This window comes from Daphnia carinata, chromosome 10 (genome assembly GCF_022539665.2).
Source record: "Daphnia carinata strain CSIRO-1 chromosome 10, CSIRO_AGI_Dcar_HiC_V3, whole genome shotgun sequence".
Taxonomy (NCBI): domain Eukaryota; kingdom Metazoa; phylum Arthropoda; class Branchiopoda; order Diplostraca; family Daphniidae; genus Daphnia; species Daphnia carinata.
The window spans coordinates 2,509,168-2,520,453 of NC_081340.1; the positions used below are offsets into that span (position 1 = coordinate 2,509,168).

Below are 11,286 nucleotides of genomic sequence, written 5' to 3' on the forward strand. Positions count from 1 at the left end.
ACCGCGATATTCACACATCTAACGAAACAAATCATTTTCTTGTGTGTGTGTTTATAGCTTCTTAAAAAATCTATTCTTGGAGGATCTCGTTGCCGCAAACGGTAACACGTCATGTACCGATTAAAAGCAAATGGCAAAATTGATGATGGCCATTGAAAACAAATCAAGTCAGATGAGCAACGAATGGCGGCTGGGAAATTTTGGGCGCAACCCGGAAACCGTACGCGTTCCGGATTGCTTATAAATACGAAAGAGAGAGGTGGATACCGACATCGAGTTAGTCTAGTTCGTTCCTTTTGATAGAGAAGTAGCAAACAAGCAGCAGTATGCGGACTTGCTTGCTATTCATTTCGAGTTGTTTCATAGCTTTCTTGTCTGTTAATGGCAGAGGCAATCGTGCATTCGGACCGTACTATTCCGAATTTCCATCGTACCATCGTGTCATAGTTGATCGTGAGTTAGACGATGTCGATGATTTCAATCAATTGCGACCCATGGAAAACCAGCATCTACAAGGTACGTGTCACTTACTATCTGAATATCTAATAGCATTAAATATATATTTTTAAAGCATTAGTTAAGACCGACGTATGTACATGTTAATTACAAGTTGTATGGATGTGTCTTTAAAGGAATCTGGTCTTATTATGCCGATGAGGCCAGTGACGATTATCCCGACTATTTCGCCAATCAGCCACGTCCATCTGGTCCTGTATATGAGGGAAAACAAATAGAACAATGGCCTTTTCCTCGATTTCTGAGAGTTGATCGTGTCGACAAAGAAAATCCTCGTCGAAGACGACAGATAACTCGTCAACAGTTATCGAAAAGTAAATGCTTACAACAAAGACTTGCTCGTTTTACAAGATGTTAAGTCGTTTGTAATTTTTTGGAAAAGGTGACTTGCTAATTTATTGAATTTAAAATATATTCCACAATTAAGGATCGTTTGGTCAAACCTACCTGCAAGATGAAGACACATCTGGTGCCGTTGGCCCACCGGTGCCTTCAACCATCTACGATCATCTTCAAACAACTGTTGAGGATGCTGAACCTACCAGTAAGAATGAAACGTTAACGAGCACAATATATGATTCATCATTTAATGATAATTGACAGGCCTGCCTGAACGGAGATTCGACCAAGGAGACAAATCGTTAGAAACACGCCCGATGCTTAAGAAGGGCGATCCGTTGAATAGCATCGCAAGATTCTTTGGATCGAGGATTTTCGGGTTGTTTCAACCGCAATATTATCCGTTCCAATATACAGCTCCACCTGGTAATTGATCAAACAACTTCACACGTTACACGGGAAATCTTTTATCACGTTTTTCAAATGCAATCACGTATAATTGGACGTTCTTTTCGCAGACAATCATACAGAATCAAACGAAACCCATTCATTTCCTTCGTTTGTTTAGGTCCTCCTGGGCCACCAGGACCAACTGGGCCCACCGGACCAACGGGCATAGGTATTCCAGGTATACCTGGAGTGCCCGGAGCAGCTGGAGCAGCCGGAGCGGCAGGCGCGGCTGGAGCAGCTGGCGCTGGAGGTCCAACTGGTGCAACAGGCGCTTCTGGAACACCTGGTGCAGCGGGTCCTACTGGCCCGTCTGGTCCTTCTGGATCGCCAGGCCCAACTGGTGCCACAGGTCCAGCAGGAACTACAGGCGCAACAGGTCCCACCGGTGCGTCAGGTGCCGCAGGCCCTACGGGTCCTCCCGGTACTACTGGAGCAACTGGCCCTGCAGGACCATCCGGCGCAATTGGCCCCGCCGGAGCTACTGGGGCAACAGGCCCAGCAGGTCTAAACGGTCTAAATGGTGCAATCGGTCCAACAGGCGCGACAGGCCCCTCAGGTACGACTGGGGCAGCAGGTCCAACAGGCGCTGCCGGTGCAGCTGGAGCGGCAGGCGCAGCAGGTCCAACGGGACCTCCAGGCACTAGTGGAGCTGCCGGTGCTGCAGGAGCTGCCGGCGCGACTGGCCCTCCCGGTCCTCCTGGACCCACCGGTACTACAGGAACCTCTGGTCCCGCCGGATCAGCTGGAGCAGCAGGAGCAGCTGGGGCAGCAGGCAGTACCGGTGCAATTGGACCGCCGGGTCCTCCTGGCCCTGCTGGCGCTCCAGGACCGTACGGCCCGGCTGGTCGAATGGCTGATGGCTTTGAAATTTTGGAAGGCGATTCCGATGCAGTCCACATTGACTCCGATTCAGAATATTTTACACAAACATTCAACCTTCCGTCTGTAAGTCTTCTCTCAATTTTGAATGAGAATACTTTACTAATGAACCAGATTTCGTAGAATTCAAGCATTGACAATGTGGTTCAACCTGAGAAGTCGTTGGAGCCAGAGAAAAAAGTGATGAAGCCGATGAGAGTCTTAAAGAAACCAACGACAACAGCCAACTCGACCGACATGGAGCTGAATTCTACTAAACCCGTTGGAGCACCGATTTCATCTGAACCATCAATGTTGAGTGACGTGCAACAAAACGAGATGTCGATCAAGCCGGATGAACATCTGCAGTCGGTGGCATCGATGCCAAACACGACGGAAACAGTGAGCCAAGTGTCAACAAAGAATGGAACCATCGAAACGAATAAACCCCTTGACTTTATTAAACCAATTCAAGTGCAGAAATTGAATGAAACAAAGTTCCAAAATTCCACCCAGCAAGTAACACTAGACCCGGTTCATAAGCTTGACAACCAAACAACATCCACCACGGGAAAGATAAAAATCAATGAAACAACAGAGAAGCCCATGAAATTGAATCAAACAATGTCCGTTCATCCAACAATGTCTAAAGAATCGACACAGAAACCAGTAAAGTCAGTTCCTACAATTCAACCGGAGAAGAAGATGAACGAAGTGACGACGGTCAAACCGAGAGAGAAGCAGAAACCGCTTCAACCGCCAAAACCAGCGGTTGATTCGAAACCAACCAAGTCGGTTAAACCAACGCATATGGAACACAAGAAACGGACGCAGGCAATGAAGGAGCAGTTGAATAAAAATAAGAAAGCTGGGCTACGTCCGGAGACGAAGAAAAAGAATAGTGACCAAGGGAAATCTATAAAGCCATCGAAACCGTCAGCCGGACCGACAGATGCGAACGCAACGGAGAAATCAAAGAAAAAACAAGTGACTGTCATTCAAGAGGACTCGGAAGAACTGCTCCAAAAGGGGATCCGATGCAGTAGATTCGGTTGTTGAAACAAAAAAAAACGAAGGCATAATACGTCAGCGATTAAAGGGGATTTGGTGATGGTCTTAACAATCGACCGTAGGTAATGGTCTTTCTTATAACGGGGTCACAAAGTCTATACTTTATATGTGTGTTGTATTTCACTGTTTGAGTGAACGGTAAATAAACGTTAATACGTGAAACAGAAATGGGTTCGGATGTGTTTAGACGCGTTTAGAGTTAAGCCAGGATCACTGGCATAAACGATACGCTTTTAGCCTCGGTGTTGTGTACAGAGTTTGTTTACTTGTTGATAAGTTTTCACAGCCAACTGGACCCTACTTGAGTAAAGACGCTTGAAACTGATCTTAAAGTTTACTCCGTGCGCAAGGGCGTATTCAAAGGTGAGCAGAAAGTGAACACGACCCACAACATAAAGCGAACTAGTAGTTTTCTGCGATTGTACCCAATGACATTTGTCACGTGATTCGGGAGAGGCGGACAGTTTTGCCCGGCCATTCCAAAAGAGTTTTTCTATTTTTCTTTTTTATAAACTTCCAACATAGCTTCCATAACCCAGTGTTTTAAAGAAGCGTAACATTCAATCAAGCGTGGGTTTGAGGGCAATCGAATTAAACTAACGAGCCATGTTGTACAATACGTTCTTTTATATGCTAGTTTCTAATGCCGTAGTTCACGAACCTCGTTTTTAAAAGGAAAACTAGACCCTGATTTGTATTTGAGTTGTTTAACTAGCATAAGTGGTAACTGTATTTTTGAATGACAGCCAAAGATTCAGATTTAAAAAAAATAAGACAACCTTAAGTGTGGATAACGTGAAACCTGTCAGTGTTCTGGGTGTGTTAAGTACAAACACATCACGTGACAGAAGAATGATAGATGGAAAGATAAAATATTATATTCAATTTATAAAAAAGACCTTCTTGTGTATGATACAGTACTAAATCTGATAAACGCTGTAAAATAGTATTTATTTTTGGTCGCGTTTTGTTTGAATAGGCTATTTGCCATGAAACATGTATAGTGTAAGGTTCCTGAGGCACCTCGCCTTAATAAACATCTATGTTAATGTTGAGTTTGCTTCGTCAAGTCCACAGCTGTCAATGTCAATCAATTTGAACTGATAAGGCAATTTTTTCCAAAAGATAATTAACGAATGATGAGCAACAGAAAAACATTTTGAAATAATGAGATGGAGCAAAGTTAATGACCATTAAAAATGCTCCCTAGTTCAGCTCCGCTATTTTCAATACGTCATTGGTTGTTTTCACATTACGCACATGTTTGTCACCGTTTTGTTATAATCCTCGCTTTAGAGTGCTAAGTAATGTTCTTGATAGCAGATCGTTTGCCACAGTAGTTTCCTCAGTTGTTGTATGGCTATCTTGCCAATAATATGGGAACAGGCACACCAGTCAGCTCTTTCAGATAAAGAATCACCGTGGAAAAAAAAGAAAGAAAGTCAATCACTCTAATCAACCGTCTGAAGGTTTTTCCATTATTGATCAAACAACTGCTACGAGTTCGTCTCGTGCGTCACGAGAGAGCTGTACATAATCAACAAAGTCCATAATTATCATTTTACACACCCAACGGTTAAAAGGTCGTGATAAACCTGTATAGACTTTACAGTCCAAAAAACAACACATGTTAGTTTATCAATTTAATGAGCTGCCTCCCAACGAACTGTGAAACATTGGTTTTTCGGCAGGAGCATTTTATGCGTTTTACGTTGATTTCGATTGTATCATGCGAAATTCGCTCGTAAGAAGGAATAACAGATCTTTACCCTATCACGACCATCTATTATATTCTGCGTAAACAACGATTGCATTACAATGAATCACATCAAATAATTTGCTGTGATCTGTAGGAAGCGTATGATTTTTGGACATTGGAGTTAATACGAGTTGTTGTGTTTACAAAGTAGGCTAATAGAGGCGAAGTATCTCCGTAAAGCGATTGCCCGAGCAGAAGACGGACAAAGATAAGGGACACGGCTGGGGTAAACCTCCGGACCGTCATCATCCGGTCCCTCCTTTTTATGTTTTACTGCCGTGATGAAATTTACCTGCCAAGGACAGAAATGATCAAAACAAACGTTTGGAAAAACCCCAGTTTTGATGGGCTATGGCCGTCGTTGTTACAGATAATTAGTTCGGGCTTTCCACAGACACACGACTTGCTTGCCCGCAAATTCGTATAAAACACCGGCTGTTCATTCGTTTTGTCATTGTTGAAAGTGCCATTGCCCGAAAACGATTGAAAACAATAGAAAGAAAGGTAGGCAAACGATTCAAGCTTTCCTTCCTATACCATTTACTAACTAATAACCTTGAATTCAGGTACTTAATTACTATTGAAATGGCACTTCACGTAAGATCGTCCTTGCGGCAAGCACTATTACTAGCCAACCAGGCCACAAACAGCCAGAAAGCTGCACTGGGTCAACTTGCTCCTTCGCTCAAAATGAATCCAATGCGAGGTGCCTCTAAATTTGAAAACAACATCGTCACATCGCCGTTAGGTGATTGCAAACTCCACGACATGTCGATGGTCCAAAAGCTTTTCGAAAGTGCCAGCCGCTGGCCCACGAAAATCGCTACGGTAGGCTACACCAGTTCCTTGTTGCCATTCAACATGCATTTTACTAACGTTATATTTTATGATTGAATGTTGTAACAGGAATGCGGAATAACTGGACGTAAATACAGTTACGAGATGATGCGCCAATTGATTCGCCGTTTCGGCAGCGCCCTGACTCGAATGGGATTCCAGAAGGGCGAAGTGTTTGCCATCGTTTCGCCAAACATTCCCGAATTCCCTATTGCGTTGTACGGAGCCTCCGGTGCTGGGATGCCCGTCTCTTTGGTCAACCCTACGTACACTGCTGGTGAGTCTAATATACTTTAAGTTTACTGACGTATACGAGACTTGACAGTGTCATTCGATTTCGCTTGAACAGAGGAAATGGCTCGTCAATTGTCCATCAATGGTGCCACTGCTCTTTTCGGTGTTGCACCGATGGCCGCGACGTTGAAAGAGGTTGCCCGTCTATGCCCAACCATTCGACGCATCATCCTGTTGGGTCCACCTCAGGAAGGAATCGTTTCCTTCCAGGAAATGGCACAGGACTCTGGTGATCTTTTCAACGAAAACCTCGACGTAAGATCAATAATCTACTTCAAATGAATTTTACAATATTAATAATTCCTCTACAATATGCAGATTAATGTCAAGGAGGATATCTTTCTGCTTCCCCACTCGAGCGGAACATCAGGTAATAAATTCATGTAAACAGATAATCCCCCAAAACACAAATGCTAACAAAATCCAAATCACAGGACTACCAAAAAGCGTCATGCTGACCCACTCTAACATGAGCTCCAACGTGATGCAGTTTTTGGAACCGGGCGGCACCAATCATCAAATGGCCACGTCCAACTACCAAGACACTTACATCTGTTTGCTGCCCTTTTTCCACACGTACGGCATCACGATCATCATGAACACGGGATTCGAGACGGGCGCCAAATTGGTGACGTTGCCGCAATTCGAAATTCAAACTTTCTTCTCGGCCATCGACAATCACAAGGTATTTCACATCCCACGATTTAATTTGCAAATGTCTTTGACATGGCAAACTCAACAACTAAATTTACTTTGTCTATTTTTCCATAGCCGACGGCCATGCACATTGTTCCACCTCTTGCGTCACTGCTTCTCCAATACCCGGGCCTTAAAACCGAATCCTTCAGCCGGTTGCACACAATTTTCTGCGGTGCCGCTCCTCTGAACGTTAAAACTTCGGCCAAACTGATTGAACGACTCAACAATCCAAACACTAGTCTCCAAGAAGGTACGCCTTATTTTGCATTTCTCTAACATTCTCCGATAGAAATTTTAAACATTCGTTCAAAAACTCGATATCCCATAGGATATGGACTTACGGAAACATCCCCGGGAATTCTGATGGCTCCTTTGGGTAATACCAAGTTCGGATCGTGCGGTCCCCCAATCTCCCGCTCAAAGGCCAAAGTCGTCAATCACGAAGTTAGCGATCAGGCTCTAGGACCTTACCAACAAGGCGAACTTTACCTCTCCGGACCGCAGATCATGAAGGGCTACTACAACAACCCTGAAGCCACCAAAGAAATGATTAGCGAAGACGGTTGGCTTCGTACTGGCGATGTGGCCTATTATGATGAAGAAGGCAATTTCTACATCGTTGACCGATTGAAAGAACTCATCAAAGTCAAGGGATTCCAGGTAAATACGACTAACATTTTGTTGAGTTTGAAAGCATAAGAGTTGAATTAACGTGCATGCTTTTATTCAATTGAAAAATTAAAGGTTGCTCCGGCTGAGTTAGAAGACATCCTTATCACTCATCCAGCCATTGCGGAAGCTGCCGTTATTGGAATCCCTGATGAACAGGCGGGCGAAATTCCACGTGCTTACGTAGTGAAGAGACCTGGAATGGATTCCGTCAGCGATAGTGAGATCGGGGCGTTCATCAACTCCAAAATATCGGCCCACAAACAAATCAAGGGCGGCATCCAATTTTGCTCTGCCATCCCCAAAAATAACATGGGCAAAATCTTGCGGAAAGACTTGAGGGTACAATACGCTAACGAAACCATGGATAAAATTTATTCCGCCACGGATTCAACTGCCCGTCAGCTGGCCGATCTCTAAATGTGTTTGCATTCGTTCATCGTTTCTGTTTTTTTCTCGAAGATGTGCCTGTTTTTGCAATGCGAGCAATGCAGCTGTCAAATGTATACGTGATAAAATGACTTATTGATCCTATATGCATGCCTGTATAAAATGTACTTACAACAATTATATTATACGTATTATAATACACACTGATAAAATTTGAATTCGTCTGTACGGTTCTTTGTCTCTTCATTTGTATTTGCCTGTCTCTTACACAGAGGCAGCCAAAGTTCAACTAATTCCAATCAAGCGTCGCGTCTCAGTATATATGAATGACAGTTCATGTAAATTCGAATGAGCTAAACAAACATCAAGGCTTCCCAACGACTTTTGAATGGGACACATCTTATCGCAGACATAACCCGACGAACAGCTTGTAACGACCATATATGTCTAGTTCGTCATCTTTACTGACGGACGGAGAAAGATTGGCGGCCTTGATCGTCTACACGCGGACAAGGAATCATTCAAATAAACGACTCGTGTCCGGTCAAAGTCTTTCGTTACCTCTTTATCTCTACCCTAACAAGGCCCACTGCATTGTAATTCGTTTTTTTTTTTTATGAGGTCTCTTTTTTTTCTGCTGATAAAAATTATAACTATCAATGACACCAAAACGACTGTTGAATATTTATGTAGCTTCGCTGGCTAATTTAATTACATTTCATACGTGAATCTATTTGCTTTACAGCGTCAGCTAAATCCTCTGCATGGTGTAGACATAACCTTCGGAACCGTGGACGTAAGGTTTGATCGTCTTACGAGGCACGTAATGTCTCCACACGCCGTTTGTCACCAAATCCTCGATGTGGGCGTCGAAATTCGCGAATCTCGGAGAGATCGGTCCGTAATCGGTACGCATACTCCACATGATGATGCCACCTAATTTAAGTCCCCACATATCATTTTTGAAAACACATTAAAATGATAGAAATAACAAAGACAGACCTTGTTTTGTTATGCGAATAAGATCGCAAAAGGCGTCCGAATGTAGCTGACCTGGAGCAAATGCTCCACTAGCAATAAGAACATCGTAGGTATCTAAAAAATCTTGATTAGTTTTTCGCAATCGAGATATTGTATTGGGAACTAACCGCTTTGAATGGGCGCTGTATACTGACATCCCAATAGCGAAACGTAGAAATTCTTGTAAAGTTGTTTCTTATTGGACAGTGCCAGCATATCTTTTCTACCGTCAATGGCATCGATGTTAACATAGCCGTGCAAACGTAACTAGATTTAAAACAGGTTTTTCATTTTTGAAAATGAAAATGAATTCAATTGTAGTGTACCAATTCAGCAACTAGCCCTGTGCCGGCCAAGACATCCAAAATGCGTGACTCTCGGTCCAGGCCGAGCTCAAGGAATGCCTTGACGATGTGCTTGGGTTCGGTACTGTTGCTGTCTACCAAGTCCACCATTTCTGTTTCGAACTATCAAAACTGTTCAGTTATTTGCTTAATGAAATGGCGAAAGATCCACGAACCTTTTCGATCCATTTCAATGGCTCATCCTCGTCTTTCTTCGTAAACACCTGGTCTGATTCCTCGCCAGGCATGCTGTCTTCGTAGCTACCATCGAGCGATGCTGTAGAAGACATTGTTATCTCGTTGTATCCTCACTGGCAAATGAAATAGAAACCAACTATAGGGTCTGATCCTTTCCCTTTTTCAACGGACTAAACTTGAAACTTGAACTGTTCTTCAAGTGCTGATGGCTGGTTTCTTTCAACAATCCCTCTGGGCCTTTCTGAAAACTCCGTCTTTTTAGTTTCAAGCCACCGCTAATGTACCTGAACATTTTGAGAGAAGAAAACAGATGACTGTCGCTTTCAAAGAGGAATTTGCGACACGTTTTGCCATGTTCAGAATTAGCTTGCTTTTTTTTGTTTCTTCTTGACGGATACCATCAGTTGTTAAGGGATGAACAAGACTGACCTTGGATTCTTCCTGGAACACTTTTGCCTTCCTCATTAAGAACACAAATTTTGCTTTATTATTTTTTTTTTTACTGCCAACTGACGTTTATTCTTTTGGTATCTTAGCAATGTTCGCTTTGAAAACGTCTCAATGCTCTCTGCTTTGCCACATCATCTGGGGATTGCCCGTATTCAGAGCGATATCTTGCCAATTATCAATTCTCACGTCGTACGTTTGCATAAAAGAAAAACTCAAATGCAACTTCTTTAGCGATGCAAAGTGAACCAGATGAAAAATACCAATGCAGTTGTACTTATATCAATATCAATGTTTCGTTAATTGTTCTTGGAACCTTAAGAGAGGTAGTAAGTAAACCAGATTATTACGAAACGCCTTGAATTTAATTCAACACTAATGGGATATTCGTTAATGAGAAAAAAGCTTTTCATCGCTATTTAACTAATTAAACGAAATGACCCTGAATCAGTCCGTTATAAACCATCGGACGATGCAACAAGGTAGCTAGTCGTAGTTAAAACACTATCTAGGCCAACAGCATTCTTTTAACATTGAAATGAAGGTAAGTGAAACAAACAGCTGTTTTCTCGTTATCGAAGATTTGCTGACGACTCATTTGATAACTTTTTCTTGTAATTCCTCGCTTAATATTAGGTTACACAAGTCGCTGTGATCGCCTTGGTTTGGTTGATTGTGTCATTTGGTCTTAGCCGCTGCGATGATCAGGAGGACAACCTAGAAGACAGCAAAAGCCCGAACCAGGATTTTGACGATTACTCTTCTTTTACGTCGTCTATTAGCAAAACGTTTAACGATGAAGATGATGGAGATTCATTCGTCAGAAAGAACAGGCCTTATCCTATCGATTTGAGACAATTACCTGGTCTTCCAACAAATGTGCAACCGTTGCCGGGCGTCCTCCCTTTTGACTTGTTCCAAATCACCGTGACAATTCCACCTACAGGACTCGAGTTGTTAAACCCACAAGGTAGCGATGTCCTATCCCTGCTTGATGGCACGCTGGGTCTCAGTCCTGATAGCTTTATATCGTCAGCATGACGGACTTTTATCGGACCATGTGAAAAGATTTTTGTTTTTCATTTATTTGTGTCTTCCTTGGGATTCTTTCAGCTATTTAAATCTTCACCAATTAACGTTGTATTCATACTGGATAAAAATTGTCTACAGCATATCTTTTTAAAGTCAATTAATATTTAAGTTAAATTAACTCCTTCTCCTATGAAATTCTTTATTTTATTTATTATTTTTTTCATTCTGTAAAACGTTGGCCAATAGATGGCGCATAAAGGTTCATTTAGCAAAAGTCTTGAAGAACTAGTCTATAGATGGCGTTGAAAATCATCATGGAATGAGGCCTTTCAAATCCAAATTCTGAACAGCAGTAATCGCGTA

At 42.6% G+C, this 11,286-nt stretch overlaps 3 protein-coding genes across 3 annotated transcripts; 2 read left to right on the plus strand and 1 right to left on the minus strand.

Annotated features, from left to right (window-relative positions):
• The first annotated feature begins 326 nt into the window (after positions 1–326).
• Positions 327–3,255, plus strand: LOC130701996 (nascent polypeptide-associated complex subunit alpha, muscle-specific form-like). The gene is made up of 6 exons (XM_057523697.2): positions 327–516; positions 633–830; positions 944–1,060; positions 1,120–1,281; positions 1,424–2,250; positions 2,308–3,255. Exons 1-6 carry the CDS (start codon positions 327–329, stop codon positions 3,220–3,222), a joined length of 2,409 nt encoding a protein of 802 aa, XP_057379680.1. The 3' UTR covers positions 3,223–3,255.
• Positions 3,256–5,559: 2,304 nt separating this feature from the next.
• On the plus strand, positions 5,560–8,100 carry LOC130701512 (uncharacterized). The gene is made up of 8 exons (XM_057523494.2): positions 5,560–5,821; positions 5,900–6,107; positions 6,180–6,379; positions 6,443–6,494; positions 6,559–6,809; positions 6,896–7,073; positions 7,152–7,483; positions 7,568–8,100. Exons 1-8 carry the CDS (start codon positions 5,579–5,581, stop codon positions 7,910–7,912), a joined length of 1,809 nt encoding a protein of 602 aa, XP_057379477.1. The 5' UTR covers positions 5,560–5,578; the 3' UTR covers positions 7,913–8,100.
• Positions 8,101–8,633: 533 nt separating this feature from the next.
• LOC130701489 (uncharacterized) lies at positions 8,634–9,600 on the minus strand. The gene is made up of 5 exons (XM_057523460.2): positions 9,423–9,600; positions 9,229–9,369; positions 9,031–9,169; positions 8,885–8,977; positions 8,634–8,818 (listed from the first exon to the last, which is right to left on the minus strand). The coding sequence occupies exons 1-5, from the start codon at positions 9,534–9,536 to the stop codon at positions 8,634–8,636; spliced, it is 672 nt and encodes a 223-aa protein (XP_057379443.1). The 5' UTR covers positions 9,537–9,600.
• Positions 9,601–11,286: the final 1,686 nt, after the last annotated feature.

Bases quoted from the DNA above. Each gene is read 5' to 3' on its own strand.
- LOC130701489 (XM_057523460.2), bottom strand. From the start codon at position 9,536: ATGTCTTCTACAGCATCGCTCGATGGTAGCTACGAAGACAGCATGCCT. The intron at 9,370-9,422 runs GTTCGTGGATCT...CAGTTTTGATAG, and splicing joins CATTGAAATGGATCGAAAAG to TTCGAAACAGAAATGGTGGA. The intron at 8,819-8,884 runs GTCTGTCTTTGT...GACTTAAATTAG, and splicing joins TATTCGCATAACAAAACAAG to GTGGCATCATCATGTGGAGT.
- LOC130701996 (XM_057523697.2), top strand. From the start codon at position 327: ATGCGGACTTGCTTGCTATTCATTTCGAGTTGTTTCATAGCTTTCTTG. The intron at 517-632 runs GTACGTGTCACT...GTGTCTTTAAAG, and splicing joins GGAAAACCAGCATCTACAAG to GAATCTGGTCTTATTATGCC. The intron at 1,061-1,119 runs GTAAGAATGAAA...GATAATTGACAG, and splicing joins TGAGGATGCTGAACCTACCA to GCCTGCCTGAACGGAGATTC.
- LOC130701512 (XM_057523494.2), top strand. From the start codon at position 5,579: ATGGCACTTCACGTAAGATCGTCCTTGCGGCAAGCACTATTACTAGCC. The intron at 7,074-7,151 runs GTACGCCTTATT...GATATCCCATAG, and splicing joins AAACACTAGTCTCCAAGAAG to GATATGGACTTACGGAAACA. The intron at 7,484-7,567 runs GTAAATACGACT...GAAAAATTAAAG, and splicing joins TCAAAGTCAAGGGATTCCAG to GTTGCTCCGGCTGAGTTAGA.